Source organism: Chinchilla lanigera, unplaced genomic scaffold (assembly GCF_000276665.1).
Source record: "Chinchilla lanigera isolate Chin_1 unplaced genomic scaffold, ChiLan1.0 scaffold00101, whole genome shotgun sequence".
Classification (NCBI taxonomy): Eukaryota; Metazoa; Chordata; class Mammalia; order Rodentia; family Chinchillidae; genus Chinchilla; species Chinchilla lanigera.
In genome coordinates this window covers 3,798,065-3,822,427 of record NW_004955502.1, presented here as the reverse complement: position 1 = coordinate 3,822,427, position 24,363 = coordinate 3,798,065, and the positions used below count along the sequence as shown (strand labels likewise).

The window sequence follows — 24,363 nt, the reverse complement described above, 5'->3', positions numbered from 1 at the left end:
CCCTGGTTGGCTGGCTCCAAGTAATACCATGGTGGAAGAGCATGGTAGAGCAAAGCTGCCCAGTTCATGGCAGCCTGGAAGCAGGGCGGGGGAACAGTGCCAGAGAGGAAGAGGCCAGGGACCAGATTAAGTACCCAAGGTCATGCTTCTGTGAACCACCCAGACATACGGAAGAGCATGCTGGGAATTTCCTAATCCAATGAAGTTGACATTTTAGGATTAACAGCCACATCCACGAATCAACTTATTTCATGACAAAGAAGCTCCTCTGCGTTCTTTCCCACGCCATGCAGAATTTGGACTTGAATAGTGATGAGGCTGTACCATGCCTCATGGTGTTGTTCACATGCACTGACTCAGACCTGTCACCATTTATTCATCAGCTCTCTGCATACGTATTTAAAAATGTTGACTATTAAAGACATGCTGTGGCAATGAGAATAGAAGGTCAAAGAGAGAGAGAGAGTATGAAAAGTTTAATAAATATGATTTTAAGTGAATTTATACAAAATAGCTTGCCGTTTTGAATACTGACTTGTATTTTTAACAGAATTTCTCCCCTTTCAAAATCTGGACATTCAACCTCTTCAAAGACAAAAACATTCATATTTTTAGTGATGCCAACCTGGCATTTGTGAAATGTTTGAGCAAATGAGGCTGTCAAAAGGACTACGCTCTGTATTCCCTTAGACGCCATCAGCCATTCTTTAATGATTTTCACCATAGTCTTAGTGTCACCTGCTGGTGTTTCTGCTTTTACCTGTTTACACCTTGTTGACATCATTCTCACCTAGAAGTCCATACCATTCACTCAAGTGTGCTCTGAAAGGCTTAACAGTGCACAAAACAGGATGCTTATATAAGATCTAGGCATAGAGCCCCCCACAAGGTACGACTGCTAGGAAAGCTTTGCATCGCAACCCAGAGGCTGTTTTAAAAAATGATGAAAGGTAACAATTGCAGAAATTTTTCTTTCTAATTTTGGATAGATTTGTGTTAAATCACATATTACAAATGACATCCACTGAGGATAGGAGGTGGAGGATTAAATACACTCTGACTCCAGCTTCTGCTTGTGATTAGATTATAATCTAATTAAGAACATTATAATGTTCTTAATATATTTGGTTTAATATGCTTTTGTAGAGGTGAATCAAATTAAAAGTTGAGAATCTTTTTTCTGTCCAGAAATATGCTGTGTAGTAAAATAAAAGGAGTTTCACCATAGGTGATGTCTGCAGGTGCTACTCAGATCCATGTGAAAATCTCTGGGGGTGGGGATCTGGGTGGAAAGTGCAAATGATTTCCACAATCCCATGTTAGATGCCTTCTCTGGACATGCAAGGCACAATCCACAGAGCTGCTGAGGAGACTTTAGTCTTCCTTGTTTGGGAATATTTGTAATGTATTGACTATTTTAGCACATAATGATAGTGGCCTTCTCACATATGTAGTGCCAGAAATGCTCTGATATGGACCATGAGTGTTTGTTATGTCTTAAGAATGTGAGTTTCATATCTAGGGTATCTGCTTAAATAGGATTATTCTGTTTCTGTTGGCATTTCTGTTATAGTTGATGGGTGCAGCTGGGCTGTCTCAAGAGAGTGTATTGTATTCATCAAGGGTGTTACCAGATCTCTGGGGGTTACTAGACCTCTTAATACTTGAATGCCTTCAAGAAGGAAATAAAATAGCTTTGATGTACCCTGTGGGTGAAATAAAAACATTCTATTTTGTTTCATTTCACTTCACTTTACTTCATTAAGGTGAAAACACGTCTAAGAAATTCAAAAGCCTGAATTTCATATTCCCTCATTGATTCAGAATCTTGGGGAAATAATGAAACTTTTCTGAGTGGGAAAATGACAGAAGCCTTTGGAACTGGCTTCCAAGCAGGGTATTTTGACATATAGGTTCAAAAGGTTCAGTCCATGGTCAGCTGGCTCCAAAACAGAAATGGCATGGTGGAAGGGTGTGGTGGGGGAAAGCTGCTCAATGCATGGGTACTAGGAAGCAGGGAGAGTGGAGAGAATAACTGTTCTTATAGACCAGAGGAGCACATGAGTGCTGGGTATGTGAGTCAGTGGTACAGTGCTCATGCACGTGGAGGACCGTAGGTTCAATTCCCAGTAAAGGAGGAAAGGAGAACGAGGAGAGGAGCAAGAGGAGAAACAGGACAGGAGAAGAAAGGCAGAAGCATCATAATTGTGTCACAGGCTGAAAAGGAAAGAGAGGGAGTGGGAGAGAGAGAGAAAGAAAGAGAGAGAGAGAGAGAGAGAGAGAGAGAGAGAGAGAGAGAGAGAGAGAGAGAGAGGAGATGTTTCCCAGTGAATAGGAATGAATGATTCTAAAATTTCCCCATTAAAGACAAAGTTTTCTTTCTACTTCCTCATCCAGGATTTCATTGCTTATCTCTTTATTCTCCACTATTGCATTTAATCTGCTATATCCACACAGGATGTATATATATATAAAATCTGGTATCTTCCAACAGGACATTTAGCATTTTTTCCATCTACTTTCACAGTTCCCATTTATTCTTTAATAGCTTTTAAATTTTCTTAAATGAATTTATACATATAATTAAAATATCAGCCAGTGGTAAAAATCAGTGAAAAGACGTTTCTTACTTCTTTCCCTGACTCTCAAAAAAACATTCCAACTTTTAGCCACTTTTTCTGGCATTTATCTCCATTCTTCTAAATAATGTACTGGTTTTGTTATGGTTCAGATCTAAAATATTCACCCAAATTATGTGTCCAGAAGTGGGGCTTTGGAAGGTAATTAGATCATGGGAGTGCAATACTCACCAGGGAATTCACTGATAAGCTCCCAGCTGAATGTGCTATTAGGACCTAGTTGGAAGAGGTGGGTGAGTAATGGTGTGTACCTGAAAGGGTGTATTCTTCTCCCCAGCTATGTCCTCCACTTTCTCTGCTTCCTTGCACTCATGCATTGAGTAGCTTTCCCCCACCATGCCCTTCCACCATGCTATTTCTGTCTTGGAGCCAGCTGACCATGGACTGAAACTTTTGAACTCATATGTCAAAATAAACCTCTCCCCTCTTGAGTTTCAGGTGTCAGATATTTTGTCCCAGCAACAGGGAAGTGGACTAATACAGAAAACCGGTACCAGAGAACTGAGTCATTGCTGTGACAATGACCATGAGGTTCAGAAGTCTTTGGAATTGGCTTCCAAGACGGGTATTTGACACACTGTGTGCTAGAGAAGCCCTAGAATGCTGTAAGCAGAACTCAGTGGATGATTTTGGGGGATACTCAAAAGACTGGAATGCTGAAAGGAACGAAAACAGTAAAGGCCAGGATCAGGAGGTTTCAGATGGGAACAATGATTCTATAGGAATTGGACTAGAGGCCATTTGTGTTACATTCTGGCAAAGGGCTTGTCTACATTTTGCCTGTGTTCTAAGACTTTGTGTGAGACTAAATTTAAAGGTGGCAGACTAACTGATTGGGAGGAAATTTCAAGACATCCCAGCATTCAGGCTGTGGTATGGAGGACTGCTGGCTGCTTTTAGCCAGATCTACAGTAAGCATCAGGAGCAAAAAGCAGAGGTGAAGGATTTTCCAGATTTTGTCAGAAAGGAAGTACATGTAAAGTTTTGACCAATGAGAGTGAACTGAAAAGATTAGCACAACTGAAAACAAGCCAAGTTCTTTGAACCAGGACAAGAAGAAAGATCACTTGAAGGCATCTCAGAAATTGGCCAGGTCCCACACCATCACAGGCTCAAGAGTGTAAAAGGGTAAAAGATTTTACTTTGACAAGAGAGCCTCTGGGTGCCCTGCTCATGCAGGACCACATAGGCCTAGATAACTATTTCCCTGAGTTCATGCATCCAGGCAATCTGTGGCCGCAGCAGCTATAGGCCAAGAGGGCCAGCTACTGTTCAAGCAGTGGGACTGGCTTTACAGGGATGCAAAATGTAAGAGTTGTGAGGTCATTCTATTCAGACTTCAAAGAAAGGTCTGGGAGTGTATCCCTGAAAGGGCAATATGTGAAGCTGTGAAAGTGATGCCGAAGGTGCAGCGGAGACCCCAGAAAGTTGCAGGTGCCACGAACATGGAAAGTCTGTTGAAAAAACAAGTAGCAAGTGGAGCCAGCCTGAGAAAAGCCATGTGAGCTGTAACCAGCAAGGCCAGAGGGGCAGGCCTTCCCAAGCCCCTTGGAACACATATCCTGCTACCATGTGCCTCAGATATCAGACATGGAGTTATAGGATTTAATGCTTTCTCAGCTGAATTTCAGTCTTGCTTTGGTCTGACTGCTTCTACTCCCTTATTCTTCCCTTTTGGAATGGAATATTTACCTTGTAGCACTGTAGTTGGAACTATTTAACTTTCCTTTTGATTTTTACAGGGAGTCACAGCTGGGAGGTTTTGAGTCTCAGATGAGACTGGACTTGAAGCTTTGAGCAATGCTGGAATTGTTAAGAATTTGATGACTCTTGAAGATGGACTAAATGCATTTTACATAATGAGATGGACATGAGCCTTTAGGGGGCAAAGGTCAGAATGCTATAGTTCACATCTAAAATGTCCCCCAAAAGTCTCATGTTCAGAGTTGGGGCTTTGGAAGGTCACTGGATCATAGGGGCACTGTACTTACAAGGGGATTGATCCATTGATGAGTCTGTAGCTGAATGTTCTATATAGAGGTGGGATCTCATTGAAGGAGGGGAGTCACTTGTAGCAAGACCTAGAAGGGCAAGTCCCTGTCCCTCTCTCCTTCCTCTCTGCTTCCTGGCTACTATGGGCTGAGCATCCTTCCTGTACCAGTCCCTTCTATGCTAGTTCTGCTTTGTAGCCAGTCAACTATGCACTGATCCTGCCGAAACTGTGAGCCAAGAAAAATCTTACCACCTCAAGTTGTGGGAGGGTCAGATAATTTGCCCCAGCAATGGAAAAGGGAGTGACTAATACACACTCTGAATTTTAATTTCTATACTTTAGATATTTTTGTCTTCCCATTATTATTTTGATGTCTAAAGATTCTCACGTGTCCCTTCTCTTCCCACTTACTCATCTTCCCAAGATGGTTACACTAGAGCTTTTTGAATACATCAGCAGCCAGCATTTATATGTTTATAGATTCATATGTGTGCAGTATAAACTTAAATATTGTTACTTGCTGAGCCAAGTAATATACTATGAGTGAGCTCTCTTCCTATCACTTTTCCCCCTTCAAAAGAATAATTGCTTTAATTTTTCATGTTTGGTTTTCCATGTATCAGCCTTCATCTTTTGCAAATGCTCCCTTGGATTTACTGAAAACCTATTGATCATTTTTCCAAACCCTACACACACTGGTTTCACATTTTCCCTAGAAGCCTTGCTAGTCCAGACCTCTCCTTCCCCGCTGTTTGGACAGGTCAAACTCTAGGCCTGTCCTACAGCTGTTGTTTTTTTGTTTAGATTAGATTCTGTTTCCTTGATTCCTTATCTTCTACTTCTTTCACCTATAGATGTACCTACCTATGTGTCTGTGGTTTGAAGTGCACCTTCCAATAGTTTCCATAGAAACAAATCCTCCAGTACCTCCCAGAAGCAGGCTCCCTGCATTCTGGGAATAGGTAAGGTGGGTGAGACGAGACTGCCATGATGCCACATGTAAACTTCCACTCCCCTGCATTGTCTACACTGCCCATTCTCATGTATAGGTCTAAAAAATTCTTAGGCAGTTTTTCTAGAACATAAACCTCTGGAAAAAAGGAGAAAATAAACCTCTGGTTTTTGGTGACAATGAGTTAAACTGTACTCTTCTGTCTTCATGATCAAGACATCTAATCTCTTGTGGGGTTCCTCTTACCCCCTGGGTGTGTGGCCTCAGTCTCCCTTGTTGGTGCCTTACTTTATCCATACATGTTAAGAATGGATGTTCTCTACTTTAACATCAAAAGCTATTTTCCTATTCTATAGGCTTGCTGTGGTTGTTTTATATACCATACACTGGTGGCCTCAATTAATACTTATATGCTGCTGACTACCAAAACTCTGTCTTCAGTTGTGTACCTTTCTCAGCACTGCTCCACCCTTCCTCCAAGGCTTCTCCTCCTCTTCTCTCCAGTTCAGCAAGGGTAACCTGACTCACCCAGTCACCTCAGCTAGAAACCCCGTAGCCCCTATATTCCTTCTTCCACCACAGCCTTCAAGGAAACTCAGCAATTCCTACTTATTCTAAGCCTCTTTCTAGTCCACTAGTAAACACACTTCTTCATTTCTACCATCATTGCCTAAAGTTAGGTTTTAGTTACTTCTCATTTGTGTTACTCTGATACTTTCCATACTGGTCTCACAGTCTCCAGCCTAAAAACTCTTGGCTTCATTTTTCATTCCCCTTTGCAACGTGCAAATGGATCATGTCCTTCCTCTAGTTACCCCTGCATGGGTTTCTCATTACATCCAACATACAAGGCCTACGCCCTGCATGGTGCTTGCGGCTCCTGTGGCTGGACTCTCTAGCTCTCCATCCCATGGAGCACATTTCCCTCTCTCTCCAGGCTTGTGGGATCTTAGTTGATCCTCCACCCTACATGGTCTTTTTTTCCTGCATTTCTTTCCAGCAGAGGTGGCCCCCTCTGTTCAAACTCTTTTACCAACACTGCCTCCTCTAGGAAGATAAAGATCATCTCAGAATCTCCCCAGGAGTTTCATGGCTGGTCCAGTGCTGTGAAAAGCTTTGCACTGATGGTAAGGAGTCAGGAAATGGGGCAAATGAAGTGTTCTTAGTTCTTCCCCTTGCTCACAATGAAGCCATGGAAGGACTAGCAAGTTCTGAGAGACAACATGGGGGTAAACAGATGGGGGGATTAGGGGAAATCCAGGTACTACCTTTCCAGGTTTTGTGAGTTTTTTGTGTTTCCTCGCAAAGGTATAATGGTGGATAATGGATTCAAACTAGTGAGGGTCCCTGGACCAGGGAGTTCTTGCTTCTTTTTTTTTTTTTTTTTTTTTGGTTTTTCTCCGGTACCGGGAACCGAACTCACGACCTTGCGCTTGCCAGGCAGGCTCTTTTGCCGCTGAGCTAAATCCCCAGCCCCTGAGTTCTTGCTTCTTAAGCCACCACACCTGTGAAGAACAAAGTTAGTCAAGTTTCCATGAAGGGTAAACATACACATAGCCCCCCTCACCACCTGTTAACTGCACCCCCAGTGGAGCCCAAGGGCACTTCAGGAAAGAGAAAATTTCAGAGATTGATCACACTGTGCAGTTCCATGGAGGACCCTCTAAGGCAGGACAGAGAGGCTCACATTTTAAAAGACCAAACACCAACATCAAAAAATAGGATTTATATTTAGGGCAGATATTGAGGTGAACATCCAGAACAGGTGGGTTGGTGAACAATACTAGATCACTGAGAGAACTGTAAACCAGAAGACTAGAGTAAGTCTCTCTCCTGTCACTGAAAGATCATCTAGTTTTTGGCAAATCACCTGGCCTTATGGTCTAGAATCTATCCATTACCTTTTATGATTCTAGCAGTCCTCTCTAGTCATCATACGATATGCTTCTCTATTGTTTGAAAGCAGTTTACAAGACCCTACCACAATACTTTTCCTAATGCTTAATTTTCCTAATGAGCCACTGCTTATATGGTAAAAGTACATTTACTCTTACTTGTGCTAATACTTTGTGTATTTGAAGAACAGAATTGCCAAATTACAGAGCTCGATGGAGCTGAGCCAGGTCTTACAGATCAAGAGAATAATTATCTCTATTATTAAAGAATAAAAACAACAAAAAACCCTTCCCCCAAAATAAAAAAAAAACAAGAAAAATCCTGAGGCTTAGCGATATTTAGGCATCTTACTGATTAAGTCAGGATCAAAAATCAGTTCAAAATTTAAAGATAGATTTAAAACATTTAGCATCTGTGTCCAAAGAGTAGAACTTGATTATCCTTGGCTTAAATATTTTTATACCATTTAGTTTTTTCAGTGGTTGATGTTATATATGAGATAATCCCTCTGCATTTGCTTATATCTGAAAAACAGCATTCTATACTGGAGATTATGATTAGCTTGCCTAAAAAAGAATTCATTAGTCATAACTATAATTATTGGTAAATCCTGCAGTTTGGGGAGGTAATGATGCTCTGGCTTGATGAAGGAGGGGAAAATGTTTGGGAGGAAGCAAATAGGCAATTTGGTGGTTGAGAAACCCCAAGTGTGTTTATATCATCTGGTTCAAAAGTTTTCCGGAGCAAATGACAAAACTGATTATCGGAAGTACTTTTAATTAGCTGAGCTGAATCCAAAAGAAGGAATACAAATCCAAGTCAACAGAGGAAGTTTATTGAACTTCCTATTTAAAACAGATGTTTTATCAGAACTCTGATTAATTTCTGGATGTGATAATAACAAGACTGCATCCTGGAGCAGTAAATGAAAATGAGAAATTTAAAGTAAGCACTGTGGTGATCATCTTGCTTCTAAATGGTATATGGAAGGTAGGCTAGGTGTGCATGGGGGCAAATTGCCCTAAGGGCAGCAAGTTCAAAGCTGAGGTTTGGAAGAACAGTACATCCCTAAGATGCTCCAGCATCCCCAGGAGATAGGAAACCATGGAACACAGGAAGCAAACTATACCCAGTCAAATGGATACAGCATCCAAGGGGAAATGTTTCTGTTAATTGACGTTCATTTTCTTGTGGATGAAGAGGCCATCCTCTGCTAGTGCAAATAAGTTGAGCTTCTGTACAGTTTTTTCTCTTTGATGTGCAGGCTCAGAGTCTAATTATTAAAGTGATGTGGTCTAATTACCTAGAAGACCTTTAAAATTCAAGCTCAAGCATTGCCTTGCTCAGAGTTTGGCATAGTAAAAACATATGTGATGCTTGAGAGGGAAGTATTGGCTTTCCAGGTAGTCCACCTTTCCCACTCCGTAGCAGAGGAGCTCTCCTGGGAAGAAACAGAATTCCAGTTTGTTGTGAGGTTGCCTCACCCACTCTAGCACTCAAGAGACATCCTTCCCAAGTTTCTCCTCAAACCCTGTCTCATGTACACAGCTTGGGAACTCCAGTCATCTGGCTGGCCAGCAGTTTTGAGTTCCCACCCTCAGAGGATGAGTGGTTAGCAAGGTCAGGAATTAAGTGCAACTGGGAATCAATAATATGTTCAACTCTGTCTGCATGGAACTTATCTCATAGCTAATATAATAAAAAAGAGAACCTAATAAACTACATAATTTCACAGTAATGTCATAATAGTGAATAGTATATTTAACATGTTACCTGAAGTTTCTTAAGGAAAAAGCAGCAATGTGAACTTGGGAGATCTACATACAGTACAAGACAATGCCTGTAAATGCATTTTGGTAATTGTTAATGTCAAAAGCATGTAAAAATTCAATCTCACTCATACATGTATGCTGATTAGGAGTTAGAGATGCTTTGTTCTGATTTTTTAAAAAAGGAAATTATATTTAAAAATGTATCAACGGACTCCAAATTTAAGTGCTTCTTTTAAGAGGTTGCCGATAAAGCTGGTAATTAACTGTGACCCTTGGTCTCAGTCTGCCTAGTAAATGCCCTACAAATTACTAATATGAGAAAAATGTATCTAGAAAAAGACGAGAGTCATTACCAGATCATATTTGATTGTACTGAGCTCACCATAGAGGCCCAAATGACTTGCCCTGGGGTCTTGTTCTGGGGTGAGATGAAGACAGATTCAGCAAAGGAATACAATTTGCTGAGTTTGTAACTTCAATAAAATGTGCAAAATGTACTTTCCTTGTACTAAATTATAAGAGAGAGAGACTTGGAAATTCTGCCCTTCCTGTCTTTTTTACAAGAATATAATGGCAGTAATCTCCAAAGCATTTATTTATTTTATTTCTTGGCAACTGTGACTTTTATATATGTATCAGAAAGTTTATCTGTGTAACAAGTTACTTCAAAATTCAGTGGTGTGAAACATTTATTTCTCAACTTTGTGCATTAACTAAGTGATTCTTATCTGAGTAAGTTCAGCTGAGCTTTGGGAAAAGCAGATAATAAGTAACTACCCAGTTAACAGATGTTTTATACATTTCAATTAATAAAACTATTATATAGATTTTGTCTCACTCTTTCTAGAAATATATTTCAATGTATATAAATCAAAATAATTTGGACTTAATTGTATTCTTTTAAATAATATTTATGTACAGGAATATTAAATACTATATTTTATTATTAAAATGGAATTTATGCACTGTTATTTGGCATTATTACCTATTTCTGAGATGTCTAGCTCTATATGTCCATACATGTGGATTACTGGCTTGATAATTTAAAAATATTGAAATGTAATGGTGAAATAAACAGTTTTTCTTCTGTGTATGAGCCCTTCACTGCATATATTTTCATCAAATACAGATGTTCAATAGCTGTTGTTATGGTGATTTCAAAATGCTAAGACTAAAAGAAGGTGACTAGAAATTAGGAGGCTCATGTACTCAAGAAGAAGGAAGATACTGTAATGATAGAAAAATGTTAACCCTGCAAGGGGCATTAGAGATGATTTCTAGTACCCTTATTTTGTTTAAAGAAGACAAATGCACAAGCATTATGAATTATATCTACAATCAGGACAATTACGGATTCCTCTCTTAATTTGTTTCCTAGGCTGTCTTTAGGGAAACATGGAAGCCTATTTAATTATATTAAGGGAATTTGAGACCTAGGTGGTTTCATTTGGCATTTTGTTAAGTCTACTACAGAAAGTTTTTAAAGAGATATTTAGTAGGAAATAACATTTTAATCTTAGACTCTGACTTTTAAATACATAATATTGGGTGCTTTTAATTTAATTTAATTTTTTCTTTTGACCAAAGATTTTGATATTTTTAAGTATTTAAAGTAGTTGAAGCTAGGGTAACTTTTTAATATAAAAAATTAGATAATTTTTAAGTTCCTACTACAGTGAAAAATTGTATATGTATCTTAAAAGCTTCATAAAGCTCTCATAGCCAAATATTCTTAGGAAAAGTAAGACATTTGCATATTCCACTTTGCTTTTTTGTCTCAACTTCAAGCCGAAGGGCTGAGGAAAAAAATGGAAACATCACTACCTAGTGGCCTTTGTGAGGTAAAGCTAGTGCAACCAAATTGAGAAAACATTTTTTAACAGAAGGTCATCTACCCTGCAGAATTAGCATGAACCTAAAGGCCTGTGGTGCTATGATTAAATTAATGTTTACTTTGATATTAATTATGGAAGTAAACATCACATTTAAATAGGAGGTGACTGAAATTAAAGTGAAGATAATAGGTGGAAATTTCTCCATGCTATTGATAAAGCCTGACATACATGTCTGCATTCACAACATGGCCATATGCTGACAGGGAGCTGACACTGCTTTCTGGTGGAGAAATCATCTGAGGGTTATTTTCTTCCCTCCAATTTGTGTCATTTCAGTGGTGGTAGAACTCAGTCTCATTTTCCTCACTGGTGTTCCAGTTCTAGCACAGTGTATCATCTCAATGCCAGGCTCTCAAATGACTGAGTGAAAAAGTAACAATGATACAGATCTATGTCTACATAAAAATTAATATAGAGGAAAACCAATAAAATAAAAATTAAGTATCTATAATGTAGCTGGCCTATCTGAGTTATCATCACAATCTATTTTTTACTGGTAAGAATGAACTTAGAGCCAGAGGTAGTAGCATATGCCTATAAACCCAGCACTTGGAAGGCTGAGGCAGGAGGATTGCTGTGAGTTCGAGGCCAGCCTAGGCTGCATAGTGAGTATAAGATCAGCTTGGACTATATAGTGAGACCCTGTCTCAAAAAAAAAACTAAAAAAAAAAAAGCATATATTGTTAAGTAAAAAGAAGCAGTTGAAGGCAAAAGTAAGTCATTTGTGTCTACTGACTTCTTAGGAACAGAGAATAAGCATCTCCTTGTTAAAACTTCAGTCCATATACATAAAAAAAGAAATTAGAGTGGTGTGACTATTTTTCAGAACAGAAAGAGTTTGTCCAGGAAAATATAGTTATAGGAAATAAGTGGTACCTTACTTTAGTAACTTGATTCTTTCCACAATTTTGTTCCAAACTGAGTTGGACGAGAACTGAATCCAATTCAATGGTTAGGCTCAATGTTGACCTTATGGGGAAATCAGATTTGGTTCTTGTTCAGTTTGGTTCGTGACCAGAATCATGGAGAGAATTGAGTTCATGAAGTGAGGTACCATTTTAGTCTATTTTTCAATTATGAGGATTCTGTATTGTAATTACTATCTTTGTGTTCAGTTCTTTATTTAGGTAATATTGACCTAGTATTGTTAGAATATCAGACATGGTTTCCAAAGGCCTTCAAGAACTTTAAAGTGAAGGTATATATGCCTATACACAGAAGTCACCCCCAGCTAACAGGGTATTACAGAGATAGTATTGGTCTCACATACTTGTTTTTGTTTGTTTTGTCATTTAACAGTCTTTTGGTGAAGTGATGTGGGGCAGATCCTCACATAAGCTACTGGTTGAGTTGCAGGTTAACTGAAAATGCTGTCTTTCCTCTCGTTTTAGAAAGTGTCATCATTCACCAGTTGCGAATGAACTCCAGATGAGCTGGTAAACCCAGTACACACTGGGTGCGTGACTTCCTGTGACTCCCTGCTGAGTGGATAGTATGTCTGCAGCCCTCCACCATCACTGAGATCCTCCATGCTACTGATTATGACTGGAGATATTTCACTACTTCTGGTTTTTTTTTTTTTTTTGAGGATATGATGTAAAAGCTGAAAATAGCCTTGCTAATAACATGAAAATATGGGCGACTGAATCTTTGTGGCAAGAGAAAGACCTCCTCGTTTTGTAAGGCTTTGAGGTCCACGGGCACATAATACGTAATTTATTTTTATAATACATTTTGTAATGTGGTTTCTCTTTTTTCATAGTTTGTGGAAAATGTATCTGTAGAATATACTGTCAGTTCTCCAAAGTATTGGTACTGTTGCGCTCAAAATGATAACATCTAATTATTTTTTTGTTAATTTGTTGCTTCTGATGAAAAGAAAGCACAACACTTTTATATCCCAAGGTAAATAAAGAGGTGACACTTAGGCACAGGAGACTCTGGAAGAATTCTTATTATTGATTGTACAATGCTGTCATTCTGACCATGGCTCAGTACCCGCATATAATGTTCTGATTTAGGAGTTTGTTTTTAAAGTTGCACTTGTTGGTGTTCTGTGCCAGAAGCCCTGGATGGACTGATTTTCACATGTAATAAATTAATAAAAAGGAGATGTACAAGTTTAACCAGAAGGAAACAGAAACAGCTTTAACTGACAATTTAATTATATGCCTATTTTCATTATTACATATATGTACAAGCTATGAGAACTGTGATGCCAAGATATTTCTTACGTTCTGCTCTCATGCAATTTGCAAATAAAACCAACCTAGATAATAGGAGCATCTTTTTAAAAAGTTAGAAAAATAAAAAGATACCCACCCGATTTGATAGATTTTCATAGCCACATGTAGGTAAGGAAATATATTCTTTAAAAATGAAAAATACATTTATTAAAGACAAAAAGCACATGTATTATTCAAATGTCAATGTCAGAGCTGCTGTTGAATTTAATAAAGTCACTGGAAAACTTAAATAATTCAGTCTTTTAAAAACCATAGTTTAAAATAAGACTGTTAGTGTGGACATGTCTTCAATAAGGTTTTTAAAGAAGACTTTAAAATCTCACATGGTTTCTCTTACAAGAGAAACACAAAATATACATAAAGAGCAAAATAAAAGATAGATACTAGGAAGTAGAGAGACAGCGCTTTCTCATAGGGGAAGGGGATCGAGACATGGAGGGAGGGGAAGGAAGGGGACAGGAGGAAAGGCAAGATGAAGAAGAATTATTAAGGTGTGTTCTGTACGTGTGCCAATTCCCTACGGGGAATGCGATCATTATGTACTGCAAACGAGGACTAATAGAAATAAAAACAAACAAAATATAAATTGAAAGATAAATTAAGAGTGGATGTGTCAATCTCTTAATGAAGAAAACATTTATCATGTAACTTTACTGAGATGAAAGAGAATGCTTCTGAGGGCCACAGATCATTAACAGCCACACGGGGCATCACTAGCTCACCTCTCCAGTCCACGTGCTGTACCCAGGTCCACAAGCCCATAGGGACCTCCAGTTTCTGGAATGGAAAAATTAATGCGAAATTTCCTTTCTTATGTAACCTTGGGAGGTTTTAAGGTATACTTTGTGGAAATGGAAAATCGTATTCAACGTTATAAATTAAAGAATTATGTTTTGTTAAAATTATTTTTGCTTTGAGCCCTTTAAAAAAAATTTTTTTTTGGTGCTGAGGACTGAACCCAGGGCCTCATACTTGCTTAGCAAGTGCTACACCATGAGCTAAATCCTTTACCCCTATTTTTGTCTTTTTTTAAAAAATCAAAGAAATGCTGTATTAGACTTGCCCTAGCTTGAATGATTGTGGAAGCATCATATAACCTCCTGTGGCTCTAATTACTGACTCAGAAAACCAGAGAACGTGTGTGTGAAGATTTTTTAAATTGTTATTACTGGATTTTGTTTTGTGAAAACTTTGAACTATAATGACATTTTCAATTAGAAGACAGTTTTTTAATATCATTTCATTTTTTGACTCACAGTTAAGTTCCTTATTTGCCAGTGTTTATACTTTTGATGGCAAAACATTCAGAGACATCATAGATAAGAATTTGAAATGAATAATTTTTTCTCAATTTGTGGGAATTTTGCTACATTACTAGTGAAAAGGCTAGCAGACAAGATTCTAAATACTTTTTGAGTTCAATTAAAATATTGCTAGTAATTTATATGTGTTTGGATCTGCATTTTGTTTCTCCTGATTGGATAATGAAATTTGGTACTTGCTAAGCAGTAGCATGGGGATGCATTTAGCCTGGTATTGAGGCTTTTCTGTCTACATTGTGTCTAAACCAGAACAGGGCCGGAGGGCCTGATGAGTCACATTAATCACATTAATTCTGAAATAGAGCAAGAGAGTCTTAATAAACAAGATCAGAAATAGTAACATCTTGTCACTGACATCCAACTGAAAACATTACCTTCACATGCAATCCTGGCACTACTCGAGGACCAAAGTCACACAATGTATCCAACTTGGATTATAAATAAATCTCCAGTCATCAATATATTGGGGATTATTTTTGAGTGGAATTGTGAATGGTTTCTGAAATATAATAAAATAATTAGTGTTTCCAGGCGAAGGCATAACAATTCAACTAAATCATTACTTTATGTATCTCTTTTTGATAGCAGTTTTTTGAGTATCTTCTGCAGATTTTTTCAAATATTCCATGAAGCTTTGGGGTTTGATGAAGACATGGATAGAATAAAAGCACCAGATGTCAGATGCCTAAAATGTTCACAGAATGTGAAGAATTAATTGCATCTTACCATAGAAAATTTAGTGTGGAATATCTAGTTCAGTAATTAACAGACATCAAAACTACTGAAATAATTCATGCCTTCTCCAAATCAGTGGCAAAGAAAGAGTAGATGGTATATCAGGAATGTAAGGTTTTTGCCCTTTCTATTAATGCTGGGGTTGAATTTTCCTGAAAATAAATAAAAAACATAAGTAGCAAAAGTAGAGGTGTTCATACACTGCATGATCTACAAATTAAAAATAGCAAATGTGGAAAATGGGACTTTAAAAGAAACACACATTTGTCACCTGAGTCACGTGTCCTCCTCTTCACGCCCAGTGCTACACAGCTACTAAAAATGCTAATTATCAGGGGAGAAGAATGAAAATTGCTGTAATAGAGTTATAAAATTTGGGAACTTGATTATTATAATTTTCAGCATTTATTCCAAATTATTGGATGATAACTGTGGTTGTTCTGTAGGGAAAATGTGATAGCTGCAGATTTAACCAGAAATGTTGTGATCATTTATTTTCTGGGAAGTTTTTGTTTATGTGATTTGGGGAATTTTATCTTACCCTTCATAGATGTGTATTTTAACACTGCAGATGTGTATTTATTTAATTGAGATTTTGCTTTAAAAGCATCAGCTGTTAGCTTCTCCAATAAAGAGGCTTACAAAGTAGTCAGATATTTTTAGAATCCTTGCAGCTCTAATGGATTTTCAAAACAAGAGTACATTTAAGAAAAATTTTGGAAATGCATTCTATTTTCACACCATTATTAACTTTGCCTCCTTTATTTTGTTAATTACATGAGGTTTATTATTTTTCAATGAATCTAAGTGAATTTATGTACTTGTTTTCTTTATGAATATAATATCCTGCTATCACTTCTTCACAGGTGATTGAAATTATTTAACCAAGTAGGACATTTTCTGTGTTATTTCATGGAAATCTCACCAGCATGTAAAAAAACCAATTAAAATATTAAAGCATTGTGCAATATTCTTTTTTAAATTGGAACAAAGTATTCATAAAATTAAAATCATTTAAACTAAGTATGCAACATTCTTTTTATTTAAATCATTTGCTTTAAAATAGTTTTAAATTCTGCATTTCATATGGTGTCTTACTATGGATAAGCAGAATTGGTATATTAGGGAATGCCAAAATGGATGCTTTTACTCTGAGTTACACCATAGTTGCAATGTTTACTAAGATGAAAATTACAACTGATTAAGAGTATTCTCTCACTCATTTTTTCTGATGAACTATAACACTAATCAACGTTCAGATATTATACCACTGCTTTCTGCTTTCTGGTATCAGTCTAAAGGCAGATATTCAGTAGAGCAAACATAACTGAGGCACAGGTATGCTTGGTTCTCTAGAGGGAGTGTAATGGTTTCTGTAAAGTGTGATGGGAGTAGGTTGGGTTATGTTTGACCTCTTTTATTTATCAGATTATTTCTGCTAGAAATGGTGGTCCACGGCCATATCCAGTCCTAACTTATCTTTGCTGACCAAAGAATGGATTTCTCATTATTTAGCCATATCCATCAAAAAATAACACCAAAACCGCCTAAAACAAGATATATTCTGCAGCTAAATTGCAGATGTTAGGAACTCTTGGCTCTGAGGACAACTCTCTGCCCTTGCTTATTGGAGAGAGAAAAATCTTTGATATACTTGGTTTAATTGCACTGGCTGAGAAAGTCTTATGATTTACCATGAGAAAAGGGCTCAAGCTGTATACTGTATTTATCCTGTATATTTTTCTCCCTAGCCCTGGCTAGAATAACCATATTTAATGAGGAAGCCTTTTTCCTTGGGTAGGGAAACAAAAGCAACTTCCCTTGGCCCTTTCATTGTTAGCAATATAGTACTTTGCATTCTACTTTTACAAATTAAAAGTCATTGAAGTCTTTTAAAATTAGCACTCAACAATATCCCAAGGCACATACGAAAGATGTGGAGCACTGAGACCTCCCTTGCAGTGGATTATCAGAGGCAATCCTCACTAACTTTGTTGTTTCAGACAGGGCAATGCAATCATGTGCTGGAATTCTGAACTGTACTTTACTTTTTGTTTGTTTGTTGAGACAGGGTCTCATTATGTAGTTCAGGCTGGTCTTGAATTCACTATGTATCCCCCAGGCTGGCCTCAAATTCACAATGATCCTTCCACCTCAGCCTCCCAAGTGCTAGATTTTCTTTTTAAAGAAAACTAGTCATCCTTTAGTTTTCCCAGATTTATCGCTAGTATTTCTTGCGGAGATAAGGATGTCTAAGGAGAAAACTTTTTTTCTCTTCACTTGTTCTATTGTATGTTGTACTGACTGCCATTAGTCAGCTTCCCGTCACTGTGACTAAGTATAAAAACCTACGATGGTCCCCTTCACGAGGGAAGGGTTTATTTTGCTTCATGGTTTCAGTCCATGGTCACTTGGTCCTGTTGCTTTGAGCCTGTGGCAACCCACTGTGTCATGTACCACCTCATGGCAGCCAAGAAACCAAGAGATGAGAAGAGGCCAGGGCCCTGACACCCTCTTCGAGCTCACACCCTGAAAGGCCTAACTTCTTCCCACTGAGATCCACCTCTTAAAGGTTTCGGCACCCTCCAAGCATGTCATGGGCTGGGGAAAGACCAGGGCCTTTGGAGACACTGCAGACTCAAGCTATAGCAAGTGGTGCTGGTTTACAAATCTATTTCCCCAGTTTGTAAACTTCTTCAAGGAGGATCTGCATATTCCTCATAGTGAATACCAGGTGCTGAGTAATGGTGCGTGACTGTGTGTGTGAGAGAGAGAGCTGGGGATTGAGCCCAGGGCCTTGCACATGCTAAGCATGCGCTCCACCACTGAAACACACCCCCTGCTCCGGGACAAATGTATTTGAAAGGCAGTTCCTGCTGGGATGAGGCCTATTACCACCTGCTTCTTTCTCCCAGTCTTCACAGATCTTTTCCAAGACTACAGACACACTCTCTTTTTTGGTCTTTCTGTTGTTTATTTGTGTACAATTTTCTCACGTTCTTTTTTTTTTTTTTGTCTTTTTGAGACAGGTCTCGCTACATAGTTCAGGCTGGCCTTGAACTCACTATGTAGCCCAGGCTGGTCTTGAACTTGCAATGATCCTCCTGCCTCAGCCTCCCGAGTGCTAGGATTATATGAGTGCACCACGCCCGGCTTCTCACATTCTTGAACACAAGTCATATGTTTAGTTAAATGGCAGATGTTTTGTAGATACCTAATTATTGATTTCTAATTCTAGAGATCTGCTCTTTTAGGAGCAGTACCTCAGCCAGGGTGCTTTGCAGAAACCTGTGAGCATTCACAGTTTTATTTTATTTTATTTTATTTTTTTGGTTTTTCTGCGGTACCGGGAACCGAACTCACGACCTTGCGCTTGCCAGGCAGGCGCTTTTGCCGCTGAGCTAAATCCCCAGCCCCTCACAGTTTTAGATGTAGGCTACTAGACTAAACAAGAAAAGATCCTCAATAATCACTGATTCTAAAAAAAGATATGCTGTCTGCAAGAACAAAGCGCTCTCAAAGGACCACCAAAGAGTCAGTGCTACTTTAACAACAGGTGCTCATTCATTTTTACTTCACAAAGAAGCACTGACTCCCACATGAAGTGCTGGAGCCAGCATGCGGTGGGACAAATGAACTAGATAAGCTAATGAACCTAGTATGTCCCCAAAGTTGAGAGCACAAAAGTCTGTTTCATGGCAACCAGAACCTGCCAAAATCTTGCTTGAGAAAAAACATGATCACCCTTGGTGATACAGCCTCACATGGTATCAATCATATGTATAGTATAATGCTCAATTATCTCTGGATTCCTTCATTTTCAATTCAATTCTCTCCTGCATGGAGAACTATCATATCACTCCAACCTTGCAACACATGTCCTCACAGTTTAATTCTTACATCTTACAGGAGATAAGGTGTTCGACCTCCTTGGAACTCCTGTAACCCCTTCTACACCCAATTGTTTCAATTCATTTCAGTTGTTTGTTGTAAGTGATTTATCCACTAAAATGTGAGTTTGCTGAGTTAGGTAAGTTCAACAAGATTACTGAGCACCTTTTATGTACTAGGCACTTTTCCATATACTAGGCCTTTAGAAATGAAAAAAGTCTCTGATTTTGAGGAGCTTATATTTAGTAAGAAAGCCCCATGCAGATGGATATAACTCAGAGAGCAGCTCCCAGCTGTCCCAGGGGCCACAGAACCATTCCTTAAGCTAGCTACTGACCGGACTTTTGAATTAGCGAACAAGGCAGCTTCCGCGGAGGTGGGGTCTTAAGTTGGACAGGAAGTGGTGCTTTTCTGAGTAACATAGTACTGATGGGTGCCAATCACTCCGTCCGGAGGACTCAGTGGTGCTGTGGGACAGTTTGTTGGACTCCACTTGTGCCTCATGGTGTGCTGGTCAGAGTGAGGCTCTGGGCCTTTTATGTTACCACTATTTAGTGCCACTGACTCAAGAAAGCTTTTCATTTCTGAGACTCAGGAAAGTCAATTTTCACATTTAAGACCATTTTGTAGAGGTTATCCTGTAAGTATATACTGGAGTTATTTTAGTATATGTGCTGCTGAAGTGAGCATGATTGAAGTTATTTTAAAGCAATAAAAATTTCACAGGTAGTAGTGAGAAGTGTGTCAAAAAAAATAAATGAAGGTGAAATGTGTCTTCCTCTCCTAGTACTTCCAGAAATTTAAAACTTGGAAAAATAGAAAAATGCAAATTGAAAATAAGTCTAAAACGGTTCAAATATATGACATACAAAGTACATGTCTTCGTTTTTTTTTTTTTTTCATTTTTGAGAGAGGATCTTGCTTTGTTTCAGGTTGGCCTTGAACTCACATCAATCCTCTTGCCTCAACCTCCCAAGTGCTGGGATTACAGATGTGTGCCACCATGCCTGGGCACAAAGTACATGTTTTTCAAAATCTACTTTCTGGGCTGGGGATTTAGCTCAGCGGCACAAGCGCCTGCCTACCAAGCGCAAAGTCCTGAGTTCGATTCCCCGTACCAAAAAAATTAAAATAAAAATCTACTTTCCTGTATCTCTTGATGATTTGCTTGAAATAAACTAAGATTTTTTCCTTCTCTAATTCTCTTTTTTAAAATTAATTTTTCTGTTACACACGTAACAAATGTCTGCTGGCTGGTCAATCTACATGTGGCAACATATTTGAAAATAAGACCTTATCTATAACTGATGGCACCTATTGAAAAAATATGCATCCTGGGGATGTAATTAACTAAGTTTCTACAAAATGGAATCATGAAATCAGAAGTCTCATTAGAATTATACTCTTTCATTTAAAGAAAGTATTGAATCATGACGAATTAAACCTTATATCCTTCCTAAAAGAAAGTTCTTAGGCTGTCTACTAAGAAATTCTGGTGTCATTGCTCTTTCCTCTAATGACACTAACCATTAAAATATCTCGCTTGGTACTTCTGAGTACAGTCTCGTTATTGAAATATTTGCAAAATCTTTCATTACCACGTCAGTGACCTCAGGCTAATGAGACAATCTTCCAGTATAAGAACAAAAGGCTTCGTAAATGTAGTGAAAGAGTTCAACAGATGTACTACTTAAAAAAAGGAAAAGGCTAATTTTTAAAAGTAATTTTTCAAAATTAATTTGGATCAATGTCATGCAATAGCTACAGGAAATTAGTTTTGTACAAATTCTACATTATTCTTTCTCTTACAAGTCCTGGGAGACAATTAAAATTAAAATCATATGGCCCTATCAAAGTTCTCTAAGTTACCATGGTTAACTGAATAGGGGAGAAAAGCAAAAGGTTACAGAAAATAATTCAAACCATTTCCAGTCAGGAAAAATGTTCTCTGAAACTCATGCTGTAAAAACCATGGGACACTTCTCAACTCTTTTTAACTTCCCTAAACAACTTCAATTAACAGATGTGTGTGAAATGGCTTGAATGTGGTTAAAAGTTGAGGGAAAGTAGCACCAAACATCAGAGGAACCTAACATGACAATCTATACGGCACTTGGTTTTTTCTATTTGTCTAGCTCAGTGACATAACATAGAAACTGAACAAAGATGAAAACTGTGTCTAACTTCCCCTCCCTCCAAAAGCTAAAATCTTCACCTTTTCAGATTGTTGGGTTGTGTCTGTTTTATCACTTTGTATTTACGTCTATATGCATGTATTCATTCCATATTTATTATATGGATCTGACAATCTGAATTCATGTTATTTAGTCACATAAATTACACCTCTACCAGGTGTCAGCAAATGAACATGATTTAAACAATACAAGTGATATATAAATACATGAACACATACATCTAGTTACTCCTAGCCACCACAATTTGCAAATGTACATATAGCTATATAGCTGGATCCAGGGATGCATGCCTGTAATCTGAACTACTCAGGAGGCTGAAACAGGAATATTGCAAGTTCAAGGCCAGCCTGGGCAACTTAGCTAGACCCTGACTCACAATTTAAAAGAGGAGTGGGTGGGATTTGGCTCAGTGCTCCCTGGATTGAATTTCCAGTATTGGAAGCAAAAAAATTGACATACTGACAATCCATTCTAAGAACTATTCTTTTGTTTTCCAATAAATGTCAAACAAGTTTTTCTTTTAAAAAGTCCTACTTCTGCAGATTAATGAAAAACTACCTTTTATAGTCTATAAGAAAATAATGTATTACCAAGGAAAACATAAAATTCTGAATCTCTGAGATAATGATGTGGAGGTGAAAAAATGTGTTAGCTGGGAAAGAAGCATATTGTGGAAAGGAACTGGAGGAGAATATCATGAGATCTGGAAAAGTAACTTCATCCATTTGGACCTGATATGAAAATGTAAGTTGTATACAGGAATGTAAGATTTCTATTCCTCAAGGCTACATTTCAATCAAATATAATTTCTAAAAAAGGGACAAGTGCTTAAAACAAATTAAATAAGTACCTCATAATCACTCAAATCACTAGAGCAACAAATTGAGGTCAAAATATTGCTTTCTCTGAATATCTAAGTGAGATTGGTCCCAGGAACCCAGAGGATGCCCAAATCCTCAGGTTCTCAAGTCTATGTAAAAGGGCTTAGTTGTTTGCATATAACCTACGCACACCCTCTCATGTACCTTTAATCAGCTTTAGATTACAGTATTTATGATCCCTAACATAATGCAAAGGATATGTACATTGTTATTATGCCACATTGTTTAGGAAATAATGCTGGGAAACAAGTCCGTATGTTTAGTATAGATGCAACTTTTTTCCTAAATATCTTTGATCCAGAACTGGTTGAATCTGTGGGTGTATTATTCATGGACAAGGAGGGTTACCTGCAAGTGCCCATTTATACAGAACGCTCCAATTGCAAATTAGTTAAGGAACTATTACATTTAGTGAGTGTGATGATACAGGTAGCATGGGGGGGAAGCTTACACTTTTCGATTATGTCCAACAGCATGACATACATTTTTACTAACAAATAGATCTTAGTGAAAGAAAATGCCTTCTTCATTAACTGTGATAGACTGTTTCCATTTCAGCCTAAGGTTGCAGGCAAACTTTCATTAGCCAAAGTAAAATATATCTGATTTCTTAGTGGTGCTAAGAATTGGAGAGATTATCAGTATCATGTAATAGCAAACCTAAGAAAGTCAGTAATTAGAAGGCACCAACTACTATATTCCTCTAAGTAGCAAAATACCCGACTGATTCACATGCTTGGGACTGTGGGACGACTGAAAAAAATAATTGTAACCTACGAGAACTAAGCACTCTTCAGTTTCTCTTAACTAGGTGGACCTTCCAAAAGCCATAATTGTCGATAAAGTCTTTCAAAAAATATAGTTTGGGCATTTGCTTTTGGATGATGTGATCTACTCTCTGGTCTGGATTTCAAAGACTGTGATAATGCAGACTGACTATTATTTTTAAAATTTAACAAATACATGCTTATTGTTGAAAACTTGGAAATACAGAAAAGTAGAAAGAAACAAATTCTCCAGTTAAAGGAGGTTACCATTATACTTAAATTGGGCTCTATTTCTCATCTCCATATTACTTTGGTATCCTTTGTCACTTTAATAAAATGAGCATTTCCTTCGACGTTGTATATCATTTTATACACTGTATTTTAAAAATTACCAATATTAAAAAACACCCCCAAACTACAGCCTATTACAAAGGACTTCCTGCGTTAACATGAAGAAGAGAATGGCAGACCCAGAAAAGGTGCGAAAGTAACAAGACCATGAATGGAGAGAAAGCATGGAGGATCTCTCAATGAGGGGCAAGCCACACTGACTCCTCCATGTAGAACAAATGTCACTCAAGTTTATGTTTGCACCAAACACATTGGTCCACGATCCCTAGGGGTGGCCCTTCAAACGCTCCGATTCCCTTCAGAGACAGCGACCGGGTGCAAAGAAAAAAATCTGTCTATGGCCGTCGCTAACAAGTTAGCTCAGGCCAGGAGGGTGCGTCGCGCCTGCGACTAACACCAGCCGTCTCACTAACACCACCCCCTCAGCGGGGCGCATGCGCAGAGTCGTCAGCGAGACGGCATCCAGGACGCATGCGCCGAGACTACGCCCTCACTTCCGGGCCGAGTACGCGCTGGCACCGCCTCCAACCGCACCCACTTTCCCCCCACTCCCCTCCCATAGTCCCACCTTCCGGTCTCCCGCCTCACGGGAGGTGCCAGCGGACAGCCGCTTCCGGTCACCCATGTCCCGCCCCTTCCGCCTCGCCGGTGGCGGCGGCCCCTGCCCGAGTCTCATCAGGGTCTCGGGGCGGGTTCCCTGGGCAGGACTTCTGAGCTTGTAGAGCCGCGCCCCGGGGTCCGATGGCGATGAACTGCAACGCCAAGGACGAGGTGGACGGCGGGCCCCCCTGTGCGCCGGGGGGCGCCGCGAAGACGCGGAGGCCGGAC

At 38.7% G+C, this 24,363-nt stretch overlaps 2 protein-coding genes across 2 annotated transcripts in view; both read left to right on the top strand.

The window, feature by feature from the left end:
* The window catches only part of Filip1 (filamin A interacting protein 1), a gene marked incomplete in the record, with an annotated part of 169,998 nt that extends 153,586 nt beyond the window's left edge, over positions 1 to 16,412 (top strand). Inside the window, 1 exon segment of the mRNA XM_013505829.1 lies at positions 12,539 to 16,412. Within this exon segment, the coding sequence (XP_013361283.1) occupies positions 12,539 to 12,579 (41 nt within the window).
* Positions 16,413 to 24,063: 7,651 nt separating this feature from the next.
* LOC102029878 (cell cycle control protein 50A) overlaps positions 24,064 to 24,363 on the top strand; it is a 28,912-nt gene continuing 28,612 nt past the window's right edge. Inside the window, exon 1 of the mRNA XM_005406895.2 lies at positions 24,064 to 24,356. Coding sequence (XP_005406952.1) covers positions 24,277 to 24,356 — 80 coding nt within the window. The 5' untranslated portion in view covers positions 24,064 to 24,276. The remainder of the gene's footprint in view (positions 24,357 to 24,363) is intronic.